General features: G+C 37.6%; 1 protein-coding gene across 1 annotated transcript in view; it reads right to left on the minus strand.

Moving 5' to 3' along the window:
- The window catches only part of LOC123515649 (protein misato-like), a 284,397-nt gene that overhangs the window by 52,904 nt on the left and 205,529 nt on the right, over positions 1–25,964 (minus strand). The window contains exon 8 of the mRNA XM_045274468.1: positions 22,198–22,329. Coding sequence (XP_045130403.1) covers positions 22,198–22,329 — 132 coding nt within the window. The remainder of the gene's footprint in view (positions 1–22,197; positions 22,330–25,964) is intronic.

Raw genomic sequence — 25,964 nt, forward strand, 5'->3', positions numbered from 1 at the left:
GGGAAGATGCCTGGGAGATAGATTCCTGAACCTAATGATAGATAATTTGATGGTCCAAAGAGTAAAGGAAAACACAAGATTCAGAGGAAACGATGAGCCGGCAAGATTAGACCTAGTTTTTACAAGGGATATACCAATTAACGATGATATAAGATACAAGTGCCCATTGGGAAAGAGTGACCATGTAATATTAGAGATGGATATAGAAGAAGGAAAGGAAGATAGAGATGAATCATACAAAGGAGACCGATTAAATTACAGAAAGGCTGATATTGAGAATCTCAAGAACTATTTTAAAACGTAAACTGGGAGGAGATGGAAAACTCATTAACGGTTCAAGAGAAATATAACTTATTTTTGGAAATATACAAAACTGGGGTCAGGGAATATGTTCCGAAATATAGACCTAAAGAAGAAGGAAAGAAAGATTGGTTTAATGCAAGATGTGCTAGGGCAAAGGAGAAACGAGATGGAGCATGGAAAAGGTGGAGAAGAAACAGAAATCCAGAAAATAAGGAAAACTTCAAAACAGCAAGAAATGAATATGCTAAGGTGAGAAAGGAAGAAGAAAAGAACTATGAAAAGGACATTGTCGAAAAATGTAAGGAACAACCAAAATTGTTCTACAGATTCATAAATGGAAAAATAAGACAAAAAGAAACAATAGAAAGGTTAAAAGGAGAAAACGGAATGGTGGAAGACCCAAAAGTATGGCAGAACTGTTAAATAGTAAATTTCATGAGGTCTTTACTAAGGAATCCAAATTTGAAAGACCACAGGGTAATAGAGACTGTCTATATGAAAGAGATTAAAGTAACCAAGCTTGAAATAAAAAGTTGATGACGGAATTGGATGAGGAAAAGGCAATGGGACCGGATGAAGTCTCAGGCAGAATACTGAAAGAATGTAGGGAAGAACTAGCAAGTCCAATATACAACATCATAAAATGCTCAATAGAAAATGGAACAGTGCCAGTGGAGTGGAAAAGAGCTGAGGTGGTTCCCATATATAAGAGCGGAAGGAAGGAAGAACCTTTAAATTACAGGCCGGTATCACTAACTAGTGTAATATGCAAGATGTGTGAAAAAGTAATAAAGAAGCAATGGATCGAGTTTCTTGAAGACAACAAAATATTATCAAATAGCCAATTTGGTTTTAGAAAAGGTCGGTCATGTGTGACAAATTTATTGAGTTTCTACTCTAGAATAGTTGATAAAGTACAAGAGAGAGAGGATGGATTGACTGTATTTATTTAGATCTAAAAAAGGCTTTTGATAAAGTGCCACATGAAAGATTACTATGGAAGTTAGAGGAGAAGGGTGGCTTAAAAGGAAGCACATTGAGATGGATGAAGAATTACTTAAGAGGGAGAGAAATAAGGACGATAGTTAAAGATATGAAGTCCAAGTGGAGAACAGTAGACAGCGGAGTGCCACAGGGGTCAGTATTGGCACCAATACTTTTTCTCGTATATATAAATGACATGCCAGAGGGAGTGAACAGCTACATAAATCTGTTTGCGGACGATGTGAAACTGTGCAGAGTCATTAAACAAAAAGAGGATTGTGAAATACTACAGGAAGACTTAAGGTGGTAATTCGTTAATTTGGTCCAAAAAATTGAAAAATTGGAAACTTGGTACTTGGGTTCGTCTCTGGAGAGGGAAGCCATGGCCGAAGTTGCCAGGCGCATAACACAATGCTTACCTGGAAATGGCGGGTTTAAAGGGCCAGCCTTTTAAATACCCAAGCATGCATACGCCCCTTTTTCTTCTAGTCTTTGTTTTGCTTGTATTTATTTCCTTTTTTGAGCTGTTTTATTTTTTTTTGCGTGATGTACGATAATTTATTATCAGGCAGTGAGGGTGAGGAAGACGCTACTCCCTCAGTACCAATCGATACAGCCTTAGGGAGTGCGCGTGCGTGCAGCCTACCTGTTGATCGTATTTTACACGTGTTGGGTTCCCAAATTGTGATAATGCCACGTGTAAGGCCATGATGTAACATGGCCTGAAACTATCTAAACAGCCACTACCAGCCTCAAGGGATTATGTAAGTACATATCTGAGTTTGGTACATATTGGAGTGAGTTTTTTTTTTTTTTTTATACCATGTGGGCTTTTCACGGGGAATTTATTGGCTAAAGGGGATACTTTTTTAGGGTACCTCCTATCTTAAAGCCCACCCGCTAGGAAACCGTTGCCCCGAGTGAGGAAGCGAGTTATGTGGGGGTTTTGAAGATGTTCACAGAAAAATGCATTTTTCTCGACTTTCAGTTTTTCAGCATATACTGTTGAATAACTTTTTCAGTAATTCGTCAATTTCAAAACTTTTTGCAGCAAAATGATCAACTACCTCATCTTAACAAATGCAAGCATGATAATGCATCAACTCACTCAAATAAATTTACAACAGGCTTATAAACTCAAATTTTTGATGAAAAAAAAAGGTAACAATTTGGCGTGTAATGAAATTGTTATAACATAGGTTATGTATTTACCTAGTTGTATTTACCTAGTTGTAATTTTACAGGGCCTGGGCTTTATGCTCGTGTGGTCCCGTCTCCATATCTACACTTATCCAATTTTTCTTTAAAACTATGTACACTCTTTGCTGATACCACTTCCTCACTCAAACTGTTCCAAGTCTCAACACATCTTTGCGGGAAACTAAATTTTTTAACATCTCTCAGACATCGTCCCTTCCTTAGTTTCTTACTATGCGATCTTGTGCTTCTAAAGTCATATTCTTCTCTCAGGATCAGTTTCTCATTATCCACTTCATCCATTCCGTTAATCAATTTATAAACTTGTATCAGATCCCCTCTCTCTCTTCTCTGCTCCAAAATTGGTAGATCCATTGCCTTTAGTCTCTCCTCATATGCCATCCCTTTAAATTCTGGAACCATTCTTGTAGCCATTTTTTGTAGTCTCTAATTTTCTTATGTGTTTCTTTTTATGGGGAGTCCACACAACTCCTGCATATTCCAATCTAGGTCTTATTTTAGTACTTATCAATTTCTTCATCATTTCCTTGTCCATATAGTGAAATGCTACTCCAATATTCCTTAGCAAATTATACGCTCTCTGAAAATTCTATCAATATGGCTAACCGGTTGATTATTTTCTTCCATTGTCACTCCCAAGTCCTTTTCCTTTTTACTTTTCTAGTTCTACTCCATCTCCCATCTTATAGATTCCCACTGGTCGTCTTTCACTTTTCCCATTTCCATGACATGGCTTTTGTCCACATTGAATTCCATCTCCCATTTTTGCTCCATTTCCAGATCTTGTTTAAGTCTTCCTGTAGTATTTCACAATCCTCTTTTGTTTAATGACTCTGCACAGTTTCGCATCATCCGCAAACAGATTTATGTAGCTGTTCACTCCCTCTGGCATGTCATTTATATATACGAGAAAAGTATTGGTGCCAATACTGACCCTGTGGCACTCCGCTGTCTACTGTTCTCCACTTGGACTTCATATCTTTAACTATCGTCCTTATTTCTCTCCCCCTTAAGTAATTCTTCATCCATCTCAATGTGCTTCCTTTTAAGCCACCCTTCTCCTCTAACTTCCATAGTAATCTTTCATGTGGCACTTTATCAAAAGCCTTTTTTAGATCTAAATAAATACAGTCAACCCATCCTCTCTCTCTTGTACTTTATCAACTATTCTAGAGTAGAAACTCAATAAATTTGTCACACATGACCGACCTTTTCTAAAACCAAATTGGCTATTTGATAATATTTTGTTGTCTTCAAGAAACTCGATCCATTGCTTCTTTATTACTTTTTCACACATCTTGCATATTACACTAGTTAGTGATACCGGCCTGTAATTTAAAGGTTCTTCCTTCCTTCCGCTCTTATATATGGGAACCACCTCAGCTCTTTTCCACTCCACTGGCACTGTTCCATTTTCTATTGAGCATTTTATGATGTTGTATATTGGACTTGCTAGTTCTTCCCTACATTCTTTCAGTATTCTGCCTGAGACTTCATCCAGTCCCATTGCCTTTTCCTCATCCAATTCTGTCATCAACTTTTTTATTTCAAGCTTGGTTACTTTAATCTCTTTCATATAGACAGTCTCTATTACCCTGTGGTCTTTCAAATTTGGATTCCTTAGTAAAGACCTCATGAAATTTACTATTTAACAGTTCTGCCATACTTTTGGGTCTTCCACCATTCCGTTTTCTCCTTTTAACCTTTCTATTGTTTCTTTTTGTCTTATTTTTCCATTTATGAATCTGTAGAACAATTTTGGTTGTTCCTTACATTTTCGACAATGTCCTTTTCATAGTTCTTTTCTTCTTCCTTTCTCACCTTAGCATATTCATTTCTTGCTGTTTTGAAGTTTTCCTTATTTTCTGGATTTCTGTTTCTTCTCCACCTTTTCCATGCTCCATCTTGTTTCTCCTTTGCCCTAGCACATCTTGCATTAAACCAATCTTTCTTTCCTTCTTCTTTAGGTCTATATTTCGGAACATATTCCTGACCCCAGTTTTGTATATTTCCAAAAATAAGTTATATTTCTCTTGAACCGTTAATGAGTTTTCCATCTCCTCCCAGTTTACGTTTTAAAATAGTTCTTGAGATTCTCAATATCAGCCTTTCTGTAATTTAATCGGTCTCCTTTGTATGATTCATCTCTATCTTCCTTTCCTTCTTCTATATCCATCTCTAATATTACATGGTCACTCTTTCCCAATGGGCACTTGTATCTTATATCATCGTTAATTGGTATATCCCTTGTAAAAACTAGGTCTAATCTTGCCGGCTCATCGTTTCCTCTGAATCTTGTGTTTTCCTTTACTCTTTGGACCATCAAATTATCTATCATTAGGTTCAGGAATCTATCTCCCAGGCATCTTCCCCATACCACTTTCATAATTTTCCCAGTCTACCTCCTTACAGTTGAAATCTCCTATCAATATCACTTTTCTCCTTTCCTTAATGATTCTTGTAAGACTCCTTATTGTGTCATCTATCATGTCTCTATATTCTTGGTTAGTCCATGAGTTTGTTTTGGTGGCACATATGTTCCAATGATTGTTAACTCCTTTTGTTAATATGCATCTTAACATACAGTATTTCTGATTTTCCTTCCCAAACTCCACTTGATTTACCACTATCTCCTTCCTTAACATCATCATGACTCCTCCTCCTCCTTTACCCACTCTCTCTCTCCTCCATATATTATACCTTTTATCTATGTCTATTTTATTGCCTCATTTAACTTTGTTTCCACCAGGCATACAATATCTGGTTCTTCTTTCTTTATGTAATCTCTTAATTCTAATTTACTAGATAAAATCCCATCTATGTTTGTATACATCATTTTAATCTCTTGTTCTTATCATTTTAGTTAAACTTGCTCCATTCTTTTCTCTTCTTTCTCTTTTATATACCATTTCCTTATCCTGTCTCCTATAATTCTCCAAAAATGCCTTCTTCTCCTCCTCTGACCTTTCATTATTTTTCTCTTGCTTCTGCCACCAGTTCATTGTGTCTCTTCCTTTCCTCCTCGTTTCTATTTTTCTTTATATATATATCTTTGCAACCTTCTGTTTCTCTGAGTTTCGTTTTTCTATATAGTACTTCTTCTGCTGCTGCTTGTGATTTTAGTAATATCTTAATTGGTCTCACTGTTCCTTCTTGATATGGTCCCATTCTATGGATTTCTTCTACTTCCTCTTCTAAGTTCTGTCTATCCTCGTCATTCAGATGTTTTAGTAGGTCTTTACTGATTTCATTTCGTGTTTTTCCCTTCTTGGTCTATATTTAACATTTTTTTCTTTCAGTCCAAAAATAATTACACTCTTCTTTTTTTCCGCAATTTCTCTTACTAAATTTTCTTTTTTCTTGAGGACTCCTATCATTTTGCTTGTCATATTTTCATCTCTTTCTTTTAACTGTTCTTGAAATACTTCTTGAAATGATTCCTTGTCTTTCTTATCTTGGATTCTCCATGCTTGTACTTCTTTTTTAATCACGTCTTGTACTCTTTCTTCTTCTTTGTTAACTAGATCTTTTAGCTTTTCTTTTTCTTTCTCGGCTTTACCGAGTCCTTCTTCCATCAATTTCTTATAGTTCGCTATTTGGACTTTTAATTCTTCATTTTCGGTTCTTAGCCTAGTTTCGTTTTCTTCCACTCTTTTATCCTTTCTTTCAATGTCTGGAGCTCTTTATCCTGTTCTTCATTCTCTTTCATTCCCATATTCTCCTTTATCAATTTATCTAATTTACGTTCGATAGTTAAGACTCTATCAAATAGTGAAGTTTGCGCCGTATCAAAGCCTTCAAATTCTCCTCCTCCCTCACCAACATTGTCATCATCAGCTTTCATTCTTTCCCTTGTCACATACCTGCATTTAGATGGAATATCTTTCTCACTCATTATTATTTAACACTATATTCATGAAAGGAAAAATGAGTCCACACTTATCGCCCAGGCCACTGTAAACCCAAACAAAGGTAGTGAAGATCAGCTGATTCTCGGGAGCGACGGTATCGCGTCCTTCCTCTGCCGCGTCTCGTCTCCGTGTATGCCGATGCTTACATTTATTTGTTGTTATGTATATATCTACCAGGGCCTTCGCTGCTATAATCCGGAACCGTGAACGATTACTATACATGTACAGTAAAAGCTCAATTAGTCAGACCTTATGGGGAAAAACCAGTCCGAGTAAGGTATTTGTCCGACTATGTGCGATAATGACCCATTTGTACCTTTTTTTTTTTTTTACCTTACTTTACTGTCATTCATTTTACACCCTCTACTGCAATTAGTTGCAGTAGAGGATGTACTTAACCTTTTTGCAGCATTCTTAATCTCAATCCCTCGAACAGCAACCCCAACGCCCACCTGTTGCCGATGCCACTTCATTACAGCTTCCTCAAGTTTTTCCGATCTCCCATACTGCACTCGGTTTCTTTTTAACCCTGCTTTATTATATTGGGTGCTTTCGCTATTATCATCACTTTCTGAGACGAATTCCAGTAGAGAATGCAGGAACCAGTGAGTGTTATGGCAGCGAGTGGATGACTGGGTGTAAACAAACCAAAGTCCGAATTCAAGAGCAAGTTGTGGCGTCTTTTTTACGGTTCCCCCCATAAAAAAAACTATTACAGGTAACCCCCCTTTAACGAAGGTTCACACAACGAAATTTCGCTACAACGAAGGTTTCGTTTAACGAACACCAAACTCGCTTTAACGAAGTTTTATCTAGGTAATTTTTTTCAAAATTTGAAAGCCCCACCGTATCATGCAAGCTGACAGGCTTTTGAATACACCAGGAGCTGCTGGTACTAAGGCCTGCCTCAGGAAAAATCCTGAGACACCTGTAGAAAAAAGATCAAGATCAAGCCTCTCGTGAACAACACAGGCACTGCCGATACAAAGACCTGACTCAGAAGAAATTCTGCGTCACCTGTAGCATCAAGTTCAAAATCAAGATCACACGCACCACTCACTCCCTAGTCAAAACATAACAGCGTCACCAGCAGCTCATCTTCCCTAGTTCAACTTACCACCAAAACGCCCTGCAATGTGGCCTAACGTTCCTAAGAAGACCAGGAAATGTCTTACTCTCGAAGTGAAGCTGGGTATTATTCACAGACAAGAGAGAGGCCAGAAAACTAATAACATTGCTTGCCACCATCTTGACTCCATCTACTGTCAAATATTTTCAAGTCAGCAGACTATACTAAGAAGGCTGGTGAGACCGTATCTTCCTGAAAGCTAAAAGAACCACCTGAACTCGTGACTCTACAATGGATAAAATGGAAAGCCTTGTGGAAATGTAGTACATAAGTTTTGTATGCGGTACCATGATGCACACTTTGTTTACATTCCACAGGTTGCCGGTTAGTGTATTTCCCGTTTCACTCTCCCTCCTTTCATAAAGTTAAGATCATCAACATTATAAAGTTACGTACATACATGCATTAGTATACATTATAATGACTTAAATTAAACTACCTAAATGTTTAACTTCATAATTTTTACTTTCATTAAACCTTTCACTGTACTATGATGCACTCTCGCTTTGCTTACTCTCAATGGAAGTTCAAATCAGGGGTTAAACTAGTTATAATCAGTTCGCTTAACGAATTTTCGCTTAACGAAGTGTTTTTTAGGAACATAACCCCTTTGTTAAGCGGGGGTTGCCTGTATTTCAAAAAATTAGTTTGCCTGTTTTACGTTTCCAATAGCTTGTTTTATGGTTTTTTAATGTGTTTTAAGTGAAAACAAGATGTTCTACTTAACATTTACATATAAATTCCTTCTTTATTTTATGAATTTTAGATATAAAAATATATTTTTCGCCAAATTCGTCCAGTTATGTACGAAATCCGAGTATTTGGGGTCTGACTAATTGAGCTTTTACTACATATATATATATATATATATATATATATATATATATATATATATATATATATATATATATATATATATATATATATACACACATATATATATATATATATATATATATATATATATATATATATATATATATATATATATATATATATATATATATATATATGCAACCCCGCTTAACGAAGGTTCACACATTCGCTACAACGAAGGTTTAATTTTATTACCATCTGCTTGTTTAACGAACACCAAACTCGCTTTAACGAAGTTTTATCCAGGTAATTTCTTTTCAAAGTTTTAAAGCATTGCTGTATCACGCAAGCCGACAGACTTTTGAATACACAAGCACCTCTCATGGACAACACACGCACCACTCACTCGCCCTGTTCAAAACAATAACAGTGTCAGCAGCAGCTCGTCTTCCTCGCTAAACTTACCACCAAAACGCCCTGCAATGTCGCCTAGTGTTACTGAGAAGACCAGGAAGTCTCTTACTCTCCAAGTGAAGCTGGATGTTATTCAAAGACACGAGAGAGGCGAGAAAACTAATAGCATTGCTCGCCACCATCTTGACTCCATCTACTGTCTCTATTATTTTCAAGTCAGCAGACTCTATTAAGAAGGCTGGTGAGACCGTATCTTCCTTGCAAGCTAGAAGAACCACATGAACTCATGACTCTACAATGGATAAAATTGAAAGCCTTGTGGAAATGTGGTACATAAGTTTTGTATGTGATACAATGATGCACCCTTTGTTTACATTCCACAGGTTGCCGGTTAGTGTTTTTCCCGTTTCACTCTCCCTCCCTTCATAAATTTAAGATCATCATTATAAAGTTACGTACATACATACATTAGTGTACATTATAATGACTTAAATTAAACTGCCTAAATGTTTAACTTCATAATTTTTTACTTTCATTAAACCTTTCACTGTACTATGAAGCACTCTTGCTTTGTTTACTCCTCAATGGAAGTTCAAGTCGGGGATTAAACTTGTTATAATCGGTTCACTTAATGAAGTTTCACTTAATGATGGTTTTTTTTAGGAACATAACCTCTTCGTTAAGCAGGGTTTGCCTGTATGTATGTATGTATATATATATATATATATATATATATATATATATATATATATATATATATATATATATATATATATATATATATATATATATATACAGTAAGATTGGTCATCTCGTGGTAAATTGGTACTGGACTATCGGCCGCGAGATTAAAAATCGCGAGATGAGCAATATTGAAATACATGTAAATAGCATAATTGGTTCTTAGGTATGGTACATGATCATCCTATAACTCGAAATAACCGTCCAAAAACACAAAATATTTTGCTGAAAATTTTTCACATAAACGAGGTTATGCATAATCTGTATGTTAATAAACAATATTAAACACTTTTCAACATAATAATAAAGGTTAGAATATTTTCTACTTACGTTACGAGAGTCTGTGACTGGCTTGAGTGGCCTGGCGTGGTAGTGGTGGGGAGCCGTGACTACTGGCTAGTTGCTCCCTCCTCCACTGTTTGTGCATCACCCCCAGCACTGAGTGCAACCTCAGCTTCAAAGCCATCAAAATCCAGAGCGATGTCATCTTCCTGTAAAAGGCCCAGCAGGTCATCGACATCCTCTTCATTTTCACCTGGTTCAGCTGTTACGTTAGCTAGAGCATTGGCAGCCTGTGATTGACTGAAGTATCCTGTGATCAGTGACTGGTGGTGAGCATTAACACGAGACATGTAGAGGTCTTTATAAATGTTCATCACTTGATCAAGAGATGGCTGTAATATGCTGCATGGATATGGGCGCCTGTCATATTCCTCCAGTTGTTCAGTCAGCCGTGAGAAGGTGGTGAGAATCTCCGTCAGTTGCCCAGTTGTCGGTTCGCCTGGCTGAACATTTTGCTCCTGCTGTCCATCCTCTTCAGGATCATCTTGAGCTTCATCTTCCTCAAGCATCTCCTCAATAGTAGCCTCCTCTTGATGGATACCAATAATTTCTGGCAAGTCACTGGCCTCCACAGCCGAAAAGCCAGGTGCAGGGATCAGACGTTCATCTTCTACAGTCTGCGAGAGTGTGGTGGCTTCCTGCTGGCGCTCACGCACATCTGTTCCGACCTCACCTAACAAAAACTTCCAAGCATGTAACACTGTAGCTTTGTTTATTTTCTGCCAGGCCTTCACAATGCAGTCAACAGCATCCTTAATGTTGTAGTTTTTCAAAAACTGGTTCACAGTTAACACTTCTCGGGTCTGAGATGGTGGTGGGTCTGAACTGGTGCTGGCGATCGGTTCATCGGGCTCATCCTGGTCACGTACACTTAGCTCAGCCTCAATCCTCTCTAGTTCTTGCAGCGAGTCAGTCTTGACACGCATGTCATCATAGAGAGACTGATAATAAAAGAGCTTGATGTTGCAGATGAACTCTTTATCAAGAGGCTGTAGAAGTGATGTTGTATTAGGCGGGAGGAAGATAACTTCTACATTAGGATGACGCCCTATTAGGAATTTACCATGCCCCGGAGCATTATCCATACATAGCAGCACCTTGAAATCTAAATTCTTCCTCTTGCAATAACTCTGGGCATCAGGGACAAAATGATTGTCGAACCAGTCAGTGCACAGTGCCGACGTGACCCAAGCCTTCTTATTACTGGCCCAATAAACATTAAGCTGGTTCATATTGCAATTCCTGTATGCTCTAGGCTTAGCAGAGCGATAGATGACTTGGGGCTTCATCAAACAGTCGCCACATGCATTAGCTGTGAATAAAACAGTAATGCGGTCCTTGGAAGGCTTCACACCCCTAGCTTGTCTTTCATTCTTGGCGATGAGGGTTGATTTTGGTGCCCGCTTCCATTAAATCCCAGTTTCATCACAGTTAAAAATCTGGTCACGGCTGTAACCGCCTTCAGTCACAAGACATTGAAAAATCTCTGGGTAAGTTCTGGCTGCTTCCTCATCTGCTGATCTGCTTTCACCATGCTTCAGGGCATACTTAACTTCATATCTTTTCTTAGATGCTGCTAGCCAGCCTACAGAAGCCGCAAAATGGGGTGGAGGGTTAACATTTTTCTTACGGCACACTGAATCAAAGTACAGCCGTGCTTGTGATCTTATTGCAGGGCCAGAAAGATCACCCTTCTCTCAATCCCTTCTGATTACCCATTCATTTAGGTAATGTTCCATGATTGCAAGCAATCTGTTGCGCTGTGAAGTATCAGCCAGTGTGCGTGCTGAGGGAAACCGAGAAAACACCTTCACGGAAGCAGCCAAGTTTTCTTTATTTTTGCGCACTGATCGTACTGTTGATTCAGGACAGTTAAACTTACGCATTATGTCACATGTTCTTGCACCATTGTTCATCATCTGAACCATTTCTTTCTTTTCCTGGAGAGCATATTTTCTGAGCTTCACTCCCTTTCAATATTCACGCTTCTCACGTCCACCACGTTTTTCACCAGAGTTTCCACCACAATTTCCGCCACTACCACTCACAGAACTCATGTTCCTTGTTATTTCAAGTTATTGTACTGCCACTAGAATGTTTTCACTTTAACAACAAAAGTAAATATGCACCACAACACAACAAAATCGCAAAATTGTTGTTGACCCAGCTTCTGCCCTGATGTGACCGACCTAAGCCAACCATTAAACTGGCGCACCAGCCTATGTACATGCGCGAGATGTTCATTTACCACCGCTAGATGGCAGAAGGCGGGAAATTTGAAATAGGCGCGAGATGCTAAATTCGCGAGACTATATTACGCGAGATGACCGTTCATACTGTATATATATATATATATATATATATATATATATATATATATATATATATATATATATATATATATATTCAGTAAGGTCCCGGGTTACGTCGGTCTCGAGTTACGTCAAACTCGCACTTACGTCAGTTCACTATAAGGCAATGGCACCAATCGCTATCTGTGTAGTTTTCATTGTTCGCCAGCTGGTTTAATTCACAAGTTGGTTCTGCCTATCGCGCCGAACTGTCGCTCTTGTGGAAGCCCTATTAAAAAAATATATATACAGATATTCATGCCTACATACCTCATAATATAAACATTTGGTTATTTATCTATGTGTCTGATTGAAAAATGACATAAAAATATGCAAATATATGTTCCTAATGGTGCAAAGTATGGATGTACCAGTGTCCCATCAAAATATTTTTTGCAAGTCTAATAGTACATATATACCTTATCACAAAATTGTCAGAGTTTCTGCTTAGGATAATGCTCCACTCAAAAAGCGTAGAGCAAATATCACTAAGTAGCATTTATAAAAAAACAATTTTCAGAGTCTGTGCCGAAATAACCTGGCCAACATTACCAAAACCGAATTTTCCAAACTGAATCACAACAAGCGAACTTGGTATGCCTTTTGATCTCAGAAAGTTTCTCAGAGTTGGCACTGTCCATTTTCTAAGTTCATCCTCACTAATATCCATAGTATTATCCATAGTGAAGTCGTTGTGTAGCGAGTGTGGCGATGGCTCTTAACACGCTAGATTTGTTTACGTTTCGATAGAACAATCTCGATGCATGTTCGACAATATCTTCTATACTGTTAATTTCTTAAGACTATTAATTGTTGTGATTTTCTGTATGAATATAATTCATATCAACTTTTATGGAAAGAAAAAGGCATTAAAACTACGCTTTACCTATTAATGATCTTTTCTATTTTTTGTCCCAGAAATGGAGATGGTAAAGAAGAGCGCCCGACATATATATAAACATTTCCACTTTTTTAGCTTATACGAGTATGCCACGAGTACATTCTTAGAAAGATTATAACTATTTTATTAAACCATTTAATATTTACAAAACGTGCAGAAAAGTACGTTCTAGTTGACCAACTTGCTGTGAAATAATTAACCCATCTAGCGGTTGAAGGCACCTACATAGCAGATCGCGATCGGTCCCATTTAAAATTTTAAAAATTGAAAATTTATAAATCGTAAAGCACGGGGTTTATTGTTATTGTTGGCCGCCAGGCGTCACTAGACTGTGGGCCGCCACCCAAAGGCTCAAAGGCCCACTCCATCCCTCACCACTAGGGATGGTAAATCTAAACAACAACAGCGTCACTATAGTCTGACCAGCCTTAATTTACAGCCATGGGGGGGGCGAGCGTCTCTGTACAGTGTTGCCACGTTTTCACTACTGTTGTTCTGTTAATCTCTCTCTCTTACTAAAGAATCAAAGGTAAGCAGAGAGTCATTTATAATTGTATATGTATATATATATATATATATATATATATATATATATATATATATATATATATATATATATATAGTGAGTAGCACGAGGTCAGTCACGTCACCACCACAATGTGTCAAGGCCACCAGCTGGGTGTGGAAGAGTTGCCGTTCACAAGTGAATAAGGCTTTTTTTTCTTTCACTTAGGTATTGGCATATACCTACTATTTTGTAAAAATAGAAACTACACATTAGCTTGGCTTACGAATTATGAATGTGATTATGCCTCACCCTTGAAATTACTGTAAAAGCCAGTAAATGTGAGCATTTTATCTTATAATTATAGCAACATCTGGTACTACAAGGTGAGGCTATTTGGCCTGGCCAGGCTGGGTTCATCAGTATTGCCGCCACTCACAAGACTTCTACTATTTTTTTTTTTTCTTACTTTGGATACTAGATTATTTCTTTTTTCCATGCTCATTATCTTATATATATCTGTAACGCTGATATTATTACACACCCTAAACATACGCTAAGTACCATTATAAGTTACTATAGTTGATATCAGCAACACTGTTGAATATGTATGCCATGTTTGTATGATACTACATAGTTTTTTTTATGCATATGATGGTTACTGTTGATTCAGCCATCTATATACACAAGTCAAAATTTTATACATCTGAATTGATGGTGTTTGCGATGCCTTGTACACCAATACCTTCCATTTCACATCGCATTTTTTGGAAACGTGGCAGAAATGTAGAGATACCCTCGCCCCACCATAGCCGTAAATTAAGCCCGGTCAGACTATAGTGGTTATCCGTCACATCGTCCACCTCACGCTTGAATACAATAACACTATACGTACCTCATTTCCACCACACCGTCGCCCCTGGCAAGAGTGTTCCTACATCTGCGTTTGCTGACTATCTTAGTATCTTGCTCAATGGCACCAAAAAGAAAACTTCTGAGTGATAGCAGTGATGCTAAGAAAAGGAAAACCCCTACGCTACAAGAAAAAGTGGACATAATTAAAAGACATGAGAAGGGAGGCAGCAGCTGTGTGTAAGGGAGTGAAGAAGAAAATGGGAAGCCCGTTAACATGACAACGGGGAGGTTGACGACCTTGAGGGCTCACGCACCTATCACAACAATAACAACTCAGGAGCCTTTGCCTGGGCCACACGACACTTGCAGCTCACTTGCACCGTCTGCGCCTGTCTGCTGATCCCTATTGCCTTTTCCTATTGCATTTCCTGCTCCGCTGCCCACGCTTCTACTCCCGCCGCACTGCACTACGCTCCCAGCTGTCCATCCTGGGCGTCACAACATTCGACCTGCCCACCCTCCTGGCAGCCTCAAGCGTCCACCCCTCTGGCAACCTGCAGTCTTTCGTGTTCACGGCCCTAATCAAAATATTCCTACATAGTTATAAATAATATACCAATATAACAATATAACCTTTTACTTACCTGAATAACCATAAAAAAATGATTGGTTGAAAACTCGATAATATCCTTTGAAAGTACAAAAACTCCAGTTACGTACAAAATCGACTTACGTCATGTTTCAGGAACGTAACTCTGACGTAACTCGACCTTACTATATATATATATATATATATATATATATATATATATATATATATATATATATATATATATATATATATATATATATATATATATATATATATATATATATATATATATATATATATATATATATATATATATATATACAGTGATCCCTCGTTTATCATGGTTAAAGAATACCAGAACCCCCTGCAAAAGGTGAAAAACCACGAAGTAGGATTTGCCCCCCCATGGAATTTTTATGTATATGTATTGGGTATCAGAATGTTTAATATATGTAAACACTATTTATACTTTACATATACAGTATTTTACTTAAATCTATTTATTTATAAACCTTATACAGTAATTATACATTTTCTCTCTCTTTCTCTCTCCCCCTCTCATACGATATGTAACACTCACCCTCTTCTGCTCTCTTTGATAATTTCCAAAAGTTTCACTTTTCACTGATGGTCATCATCTTCCTCTTCCTCTTTGGCTCACGAGAGGAAGCTTTCACAGGGGCACACCGATTAGGCAGCATTGCAAGGGCTTAACGAATCAATACTTAAAAAAAAAAAATTATCACGAACACAATACTAATATACAGTATGCAAGACAGTCAATAGCATGGACAAGACTGGCAAAATACAAGGGAAGACGTTGGATGAGGCTGCGATGATGCACAGCCAATCATCTCACGGGATAAATCCACTCGTGTTCTCATTGGTTGATCTCGAGCCGGAAACTAATCACGCACTTTATATGGGTGACCATGGGTATGTACAAAGCCCCTGAGTCAACTCATCTCTTTGTTTGGCATAATAGGAAATCTTCTCTCTCACACAACACGTGTTTTTTCAACAATATGGCTGTATTTTTTCATTTTTATCGCAAACCACGAAGTGGCGGGGAAATCCTGTATATGTATACCAACAATACATGTACAATACTTTACATACATAGAAAAGTACATTATTGTCGTTATTACACACTAACTTACTGAATTGCTGTACATACAGTATTTGTAAGTGACAGCACGGACCCAATGATATAGCAAAAACTCAGCAGATTGGTATCTACAAGTATGTATAAAACCCGCGAAACAGTGAGGCCGCAAAAGTTGAAACACGAGATAGCGAGGGAACACTGTATATGTACAGTAATCGCTCGCGTATCCAGATTATACCAGCCAAGGCCCTGGCGGATACGCGAAATTTCCTCTCCCAACCCCTTATAAATTGAGAAAAAAACATATACATCACCCAAATGAGTAAGAAAACAATGAATGAAAGCACATTAAATGATTGTGTACACAATAATGACTTCCTGAAGAATGATCGGATGATAACATATTAGATACCTGCTTCTCTAAAAAAATGTAAGGGTTAGGAAGGTGCCATCAGAAGCGTCATGGCAACCTGCTGTTTCACTGCTGAACTGCACACTACTGAGTCATTATTAGTGTGTTGAAGTGAGATAATGATGGTGAAGTATTTATTGTTTGTCTAGTGCTTTCTACCTTTGTCTCAACATATTTTTTTGTAATAGTGTTATTGTGAGAGCTGTCATGTAAAGTTCTGATGATAAAGACAGTAAGAAAACAAAAAAGTGTCTGAAAAGATCACAACAGTCTTATGATATAGAGAGATGGTGGAGAAGCCTGGCAGTGAGGCATGGGATGAGGCAGAGTCTTGGAGAGGGAGATAACACGCATGACGGAGGGGAGAGGGTAGGCCAGAATTGAAAGTCCAACTGTCTCACAACGTTACATTTGTTTGTTTGTTTCCAGTTCTCTTCTCTTCTTGATGTTCCTCATTCTAATTCTCGTCAACTTATACCTGTCAGGCAAAAATTAGAGCTAAATGACACACCTCCCTACTTATCTCCTGGCTACGTACTGTGTAGGGCGTCAGTCAGGCTATGACACAATCACACAAGACATTTAAAAATGGCTTCCTGATGGAAAGGTTATTTAATTATAAAAAAATAAACTCATAAATGACAGAGCAGCTCATCTTGGCCATTTGATACTTGGAAGTTCTGCCTTGCAGCGTCTCACAGAAAAATGTAAACAAACAACTGAACTACTTTTCGCTGCTAGGCTGGAACAATATATATATACAGTAATACTCCGCTTAACGAACGTTCGTTTAACAAATTTCCGGATTAACATACTATATAAAGTTAGACCAAAAATCCGCATAACATACAACCACATCCGTTTTAGCGAATTTTCCGGGTTTGAATTTGCCGGTTGAGGGACCGAACGCGGTAGTTTTACTGTGATTGGCTGGCTCCTTGCCTCTGTCTCTAGCGCTCCTGGAGCTGGATCCAAGATTCTTTAACAACGTCAGAGCAACCTCTTGCAGCGAAATGGCATCCATGAACGCTTGGAGGGACGTTGACAAGGCTGCTTTCAGGTTGCTCTGAGGTTACTGGGAACACCACCTCTGGAGGTGGTGTCACTGTCTTATATATGCTTTTATGTTCACAAAACATTTCTATTAGCTTTTTACAAACCTTGCCCCAAGAAAGGATTGTTTTTGTAATGCATAAAGTGAAATCTTACAACATGGAATACCAAAAAATAAAGCAGAAATGAGATGAGCCACAGACGAAGCGGGAGACTCCGCAGCCACTCGGCCGCTTCTTCTTTTTCTTCTTGTGACCCTTTTGCTTGCGTGTTACTTTCATCATGGTGTTTATGTTTTCACTCCTCTCTTGCCTGCTATAATGGATATCATATCTTAGTATTCATATACACTCATGCCACGAGGATAACTTTGACTCCGTGGCACTGAGTGTTATTGAATTACTAATGAAATACCGCGGTATTTCATTAATAATTCACTGTTACTCAGTGCCACGGAGTTAAGGTTATCCTCATGGCATGAGCATATATGAATACTAAGATATGATATCCATTATAGCAGGCAATAGAGGAGTGGAAACAAATATCATGGGGAAAGACAACATGCAGGCTAAAAGGGTCACAAGAAGAAGAAGCGGCCGAGTCGCTGCGAGTCTCCCACTTCGTCTGTGGCTCATCTCATCTCTGCTTTATTTTTTGGTATTCCATGTAAGATTTCACTTTATGCATTACAAAACAATCCTTTCTTGGGGCAAGGTTTGTAAAAAGCTAATGGAAATGTTGTTTTGTGAACATAAATGCGAGAATGTGAGAGAATTTGTACGTAGCTCCTCTAACTTCTAATGACTCATATATCATCATAAAAGTAGTGGTAAACCAGTGGCCCAATATGCTGTCAAACGTATATATACATACATATATATATATATATATATATATATATATATATATATATATATATATATATATATATATATATATATATATATATATTTCTTTTTTTCTTTTTCTTTTTTTTTCAACCCATGTGGTATGTTGGGGACCAGCCCAGAACGCATCCCCCCTCATTTCCATTATTTCCTATGATAAAATTACGTCCGCTTAACGAATTTTTGCTCTATGAACAGCTTTGATACGCCCTATCTCTATCTTGTTCGTTAAGCGAAGTATTACTGTATGTATGTATGTATGTATATATATATATATATATATATATATATATATATATATATATATATATATATATATATATATACACAAACACACACACACACACGAATATATTTACATCCTATAAATATGCTATTAAGTTGAGATTATAGCATCATACCAATTAGCAAGAAAATCTATTTTATTATAAAAGTTTTGGTTAGAAACAATAGATCTTAATTTGGCTAAAAATTTATGCTAGAAGAAAACGGTGTGTTCCATCTGGCTGAAGACGACGGAAAGAACTGACAGAACAGTAAAAAACCAATGGAAATCGTTGAAGACGACGGAAAAAGTGTTACTATGATGCTGCCTAAGTGCTGTCCGTGTGCTGCCTAGCAAGATCGAGGGATCGCTTACGCGGTAGCTTTGAATATGCTTTGGGGGAGCTCCGGATAGCAGCGAATTCCGGATAGTGGCAATCCGGATATGTGGCCAATTACTATATGTTTATATCGTGTATATATATATATATATATATATATATATATATATATATATATATATATATATATATATATATATATATATATATATATATATATATATATATATATATATATATATATATATATATATATATATATATATATATATATATATATATATATATATATATATATATATATATATATATATATATATATATATATATATATATATATATATATATATATATATATATACACACACACACACACACACATATATATATATATATATATATATATATATATATATATATATATATATATATATATATATATATATATGACTTGAGGATAAAACCAAAGAAGTTAGATACATTACATTACCCTTCTCAGGACAATTTAGTTACCATTTACGCAATACAATGTTTCATTTACTCAAAAACATGTTCGAATGTTGATTTTAGATTTATTTTTGTTAATAAAAATACCATAGGTTCTCTATTTAAATCTAAAGATGCTATGCCTACTACTTTGTGCTCAAAAATTGTATATTGTTTTAGATGTCCGGACTGTATGTCACGGTATATTGGTTCCACCTGTCGGAACCTTAAAATTCGAATTTCTGAGCACTTGGGAGTATCGTATAGAACAAATGCTCGTATTACTGAGCCTAGTTTCTCAAATATAAGAGAACACGCATTACAATGTAATCATGTTTTTACTGATCAGGACTTCAAAATAAAGTATAGGGCATATTGTAACTCAGACCTTAGGACAGCGGAATCTTTATTTATTGTAAAAGAGAAGCCAGAGTTAAATGGTACAGAAATAGCCACCAAATTATTAATTTTTTCTTAATGGTTTCGAACTAGGTGAGATAGGGTCATTATAACATAGTTAGGAGTCGGAGGTTCGTATACGTGTACTTTGTTTCAACCAATTAGCATTGAGTATTTCGTTCAGACTAAAATATTTTTGTAATAGACTAACTGTTGTACATCATACCTTTAAATTTTTCTCTTTTTGTGCATTAGCTATGACAGATTAGAATTTTGTACTATATTTTGTATTGGATAGGAAATTCTTATTGAACCAATTAGATTTTGCCATTTTGTGAGTAGGACCCTATAAATACTGGTAAGACAGTCGCCCTCCCCACTTACCTATTGGAGGAACAAGTAGTAGGACCACTGCGTCTGGTCATTTTTTAACGTTTTACGTGTGATTTTACAGCCCCCTTTTGTACCTGAAAATGGGATATGTACTTTCCTGAAACGTTGTGAAGTGGACATAATGAAGATAACCGTCCTTTTGTGGGTCTTCTCTCTCCTGTATCGTATATATATATATATATATATATATATATATATATATATATATATATATATATATATATATATACAGTAAGTCCTCGTTATACGGTAGTTCTTTATCCGGTAAATTCACAGTTATGGTATTTGGATATTACTACCCTCAATTCAATATACGGTAAGAAAAATTCACAGATACGGTATCCGCTCATGTCATCTGAAAGGGCCCAGCTCGGGGGAGCAGGGGTGATGATGTCATCCACACCACACCTCCTTGCCACTCACAATACTGACTTTAACTTGACCACCCTTGGAGCCTCTTATCTCTTCCCTACCCCCCTTTTTTTTAACTGCCTTACATATTACTTACATGCATTACTAATTAGGTGAATAAATGGAATATCAAATGGTCTATTGTAAGCACAAATATATTCATAGTAATCATGGCAAACATTTAAAGCCTAGTACCAGCGGCAAACAATGCAGCAACTGATAAAGGGCACAGATGGGCCTGGGAAGCCCACTATCAGTGAATGGTGGAAATCGTATAACATCAAGCACGCCTTAGATAACATCAAGTCATCTTGGGACGAAGTGAAGACGTCTACCATGAACTTGGCATCGAATAAAGTATGGCCAGAATGCGCACATGATTTCACAGGCTTCGCTGAAGATGACATCGGTGCGATCAGAAATGACAGAGTAAATCTGTGCCATAAGGCTGGCTTCGATGAAGCTGATGATGATGATGATGTTCAAGATCTTTTGGAAAGCTATGCTGAATCTCTCTCAAATGATGAACTTACAGAGCTAAACAAGGCATCACAAGAGGCAGAAAAAGAGGGAGACGAGGAAGAAGAACCTGTGCCTGGCCTGGACATCAAAACTCTTAGAGAATGTCTCGGTGGTATCGAAAAATCTCTGAAAACTCTGAACTCTGAAGGAACGTGACCCAAATTCTGTCAGGAGGAGCAAAGTGGCTCATGACGTAGAGAAAAGTGTCTAGATTTATCAAGAAATCTATGATGAAAAAACAAGAAAAACTAAACAGTCCTTCATCTACTCGTTCTTCAAGCCAGTCAGACATGCCATCCTTGTCACACCTGCCGACCCTGCTACAGCTGGCCCTTCTACATCTGCTTCTGACAGTGCAGACAATGATGTCTTATCCTCGTCTGCCCACTCAGTAGAAGATAAGTAAGGGCTAAAATCCCTACTGTCCCTTAGCCTTGGGAAGGACATCATTTGATAGAATACATGGTGATTGAATGGTAAATAAAAAACATTTTGTTTATTTCTTTTGCCCAGTACTTTACTTTTTTTTTATTTTTTAATGATTATTTTCATGTATTTTTATTTCTGTAAGGGTGACTTTCGACGTGCTGGAACGCATTCCCTATTATTACATGTTATAATGGGTTCGGTATACAGTAAATTAGATATGCGGTAAGGTTTTCAGGAACACATATGTACCGTATAAAGAAGACTTATTGTATCTTCAAACATCTCAAAGTAAGTTATAAATAGAAAATTAATGATATAGTCATCTTAAGTTACTATATCATATTATTAAATAAACTGCATAATAAAAATCATACAATAAATTTTTATTGGAAAAAGATGTAGTAAAAAGTATAACCCATTTCATACTTACTTTTCTTCCAGTTGGGGTCAACATATCCACGACATTTGCCAGAGGTAATGGTGAAGCACGACTGCGGTAAGCAAGACTCACAGTATCCAGAAAGGCAGCCATAACACTGCTTGTGAAGTATGCATTGCACTCCTGAAAGTTAAGCAAAATTTAGCAACTCACATTCACAATTCTTCTTTCACCATTAACTACTGTTCTTCAATTATTATGAGCTTAATTTTTCAGATTGTTTTATCAACGAAATATCTGATTAAATTTCATATACAGTAATACTCCGCTTAACGAACGGTCGTTTAACGAATTTACGATTTAACGTACTAAATAAAGTTAAACCAAAAATTCGCTTAACGTACAACCACATCCGTTTTAGCGAATTTTTTGGGTTTGAATTTCCCAGGTGAGGGACAGAACGCAGTAGTTTCGCTGTGATTGGCTGGCTCCCTGCCTCTGTTTCTAGCGCTCCTGAAGCTGGATCCAAGATTCTTTAACAACGTCAGAGCAACCTTTTCCAGCAAAATGGCATCCATGAACGCTTGGAGGGACGGTGACAAGGTTGTTTTCAGGTTGTTCTGAGGTTGCTGGGAACACCACCTCTGGAGGTGGTGTTACTGTCTTATATATGCATTTATGTTCACAAAACAACATTTCTATTAGCTCTTTACAAACCTTGCCCCAAGAAAGGATTGTTTTGTAATGCATAAAGTGAAATCTTACATGGAATACCAGAAAATAAAGCAGAGATGAGATGAGCCACAGACGAAGCGGGAGACTCGTGGCCACTCGGCCGCTTCTTCTTCTTGTGACCCTTTTGCTTGCATGTTACTTTCATCATCATGTTTATGTTTTCACTCCTCTGTTGCCTGCTATAATGGATATCATATCTTAGAATTCATATACGCTCATGCCACGAGGATAACCTTGACTCCGTGGCACTGAGTGATAGTGAATTACTAATGAAATACCGCGGCATTTCATTAATAATTCACTGTCACTCAGTGCCACGGAGTCAAGGTTATCCTCATGGCATGAGCCACAGATAACAGTAGATCTGGATTTGACACGGGACTGCAGAGCCGCGCCGCCATTGCAGTAACGTACCCAAAGCGGTTGACTGGTAGTATGCGACAGCTGACTGTTAAAGTTATAGAAACATTATTATTATTATTATGTACATATTTGTGGCAAGTTGTATACACCCATGTCTACTGCAAATGAGTCATTTTAAAATCTCAGGCGAGCAGCAAGACGCCCAACGGTTTAGCCAACGGACAGTCACTCAAGTCACTCGGTTCAAGTCAGTCGTGCTAGGGATACCGCTGCAGCCAAGAGTGAGGGGTTATAATTGTTACGTGCATGTTCAGGCATTTTGACATATTTGTGGAGACAATGAAACAGTGAAATGTGAATGCTGTTGAAAGAGTTTTGTCCAACAATGGATTTACAGCAAAAGTGTGAAGAGCTTGTGTCGAGGCTCACATGAAAATGTTATTATGCGCGTGTGTGATGCAGTCGCTAGTGATGTCACTGTGCAGTGAGTAATGAAGTACAGTGAGGTGAATAAGGAATGAACATTGTGAGTGGTGCAATGCACACAGATTTAACATTGTGAGTGCTGTATCCAACCGTGACGTGTGTAGGGTGACGCTGAGTGTTGTATGCGGAGTTAAGTCAGTGGTACAGTGGAGAAGAACTGCTGGTGGTGACTTGAGGCATACAATGTGAAACACTACAGTGAAATATAATGAGAGGTCACACAATATGGCAGAGTGAGAGGCTGTAACTGGAACGTAATCCGAGATGCGTGCAACTGGTGGCAATGACTGCAGTTATGACATCTGGTGCCATATAGATAGTCAGTTTGGGAAAAGATAGTAACACTGGTGAAGAACAGTGACATGTTATTGACATCACTGTGACGTGGAAGTGTACTGTGGAGTGCTGTTAAGTGTTAAACTCACCTGATTACTAACATGACTGCAACAAACTGATGAATGATTAATAGTGACTAGAATGGTAGGAAACAATGCCTAGGCAGTGACTGATAGTAACTACTGCGATATATTTTTTCGCTTTAATGATGTAAAAAAAATAAAGCCCGCCTATGCGCTTTTGTAAATAGTCTTCCTACAAAAAAGAAAAGTTGCATTTTTGTTAATGAAATTATATAGAGTACGTTAGTGCAACATCTGTGACATATATAAGGGGTGGGATAGTAAGATACCAACAGTGATGTCCACGCCAAGCGCAAACCTGGTGTCGCCACAGGAGGTAACACACGGTCACAGAGTGATGACAAGAGGCGTAAACTCACAGGTGTGAAGAAGAGATGAGCAAGTGGACAGCCAAACTCATGTAAAGTAATTTATAAGTGATACAAAATTTGCATTTTGTGTTTGAAATACAGCTGTAAGCTTAAAGTTGTATTTAAACATCCACCTGGTACTATATAAATTCTCGTGTTTGACTCGTATAACTGAGCGGTACAATGACACGGTTGTATGGATTTAGATATCGCTTTCAGGCATTGAATTAAACACAGTTAGCTTGCTTCACAGTGATTTTCATAAATTCATGTTGGCTAAGAGCTGAGATTTCAAGGTTTGAAATTTATGGTCCGTTCTCCGGCTTTGGGTACGTTACTGCAGCACGGCGATTTTCGTGTCAAATCCAGATCTACTGTTATCTGTACATGAGCGTATATGAGTACTAAGATATGATATCCATTATAGCAGGCAAGGAGGAGTGGAAACAAATATCATGGGGAAAGACAATACGCAGGCTAAAAGGGTCACAAGAAGAAGAAGAAGCGGCCGAGTAGCCGCAAGTCTCCCGCTTCGTCTGTGGCTCATCTCATCTCTGCTTTATTTTTTGGTATTCCATGTAAGATTTCACTTTATGCATTACAAAACAATCCTTTCTTGGGACAAGGTTTGTAAAAAGCTAATAGAAATGTTTTATGAACATAAATGCATATATAAGACAGTAACTCCACCTCCAGAGGTGGTGTTCCCAGCAACTTCAGAGCAATCTGAAAGCAACCTTGTCACCGTCCCTCCAAGCGTTCATGGATGACATTTCGCTGCAAGAGGATGCTCTGACGTTAAAGATTCTTGGATCCAGCTCCAAGAAGCTAATAGAAATGTTGTTTTGTGAACATAAATGCGAGAATGTGAGAGAATTTGTACCTACAAAGCTCCTCTGACTTCCAATGACTCATATGACATCATAAAAGTAGTGGTAAACTGGTGGCCCAACATACTGCCAAACGTATATATAATTTTGTTTTTAACCCATGTGGTATGTTGGGGACCAGCCCAGAACGCATCCCCCTATTTCCATTATTTCCTATGGGAAAATTACGTCCGCTTAACGAATTTTTGCTCTACGAACAGCTTTGACACCCCCTATCTTGTTCATTAAGCGGAGTATTACTGTAATCTTATGATTTCTCAGAGTAGCAAGCACTCATCTCATAAAAAGTCAAAAACAATAATTTTATAAGCACATACATACAATACAGGCAATCCCCGCTTAACGAAGGTTCACATAACGAAATTTCGCTACAAGGAAGGTTTCATTTTACTACCATCTACACATATAATGAACACCACACTCACTTTAATAAAGTTTTATCCAGTTAATTTTTTTCCAAGTTTGAAAGCCCCGCCGTATCACACAAGCCGACAGACTTTTGAATACACCAGGAGCTGCCAATACTAAGGCCTGCCTCATTAGAAATCCTGGGACACCTATGGAATCAAAATCAA

The sequence above is a fragment of the Portunus trituberculatus genome, chromosome 39, assembly GCF_017591435.1.
Source record: "Portunus trituberculatus isolate SZX2019 chromosome 39, ASM1759143v1, whole genome shotgun sequence".
NCBI classification, from domain to species: domain Eukaryota; kingdom Metazoa; phylum Arthropoda; class Malacostraca; order Decapoda; family Portunidae; genus Portunus; species Portunus trituberculatus.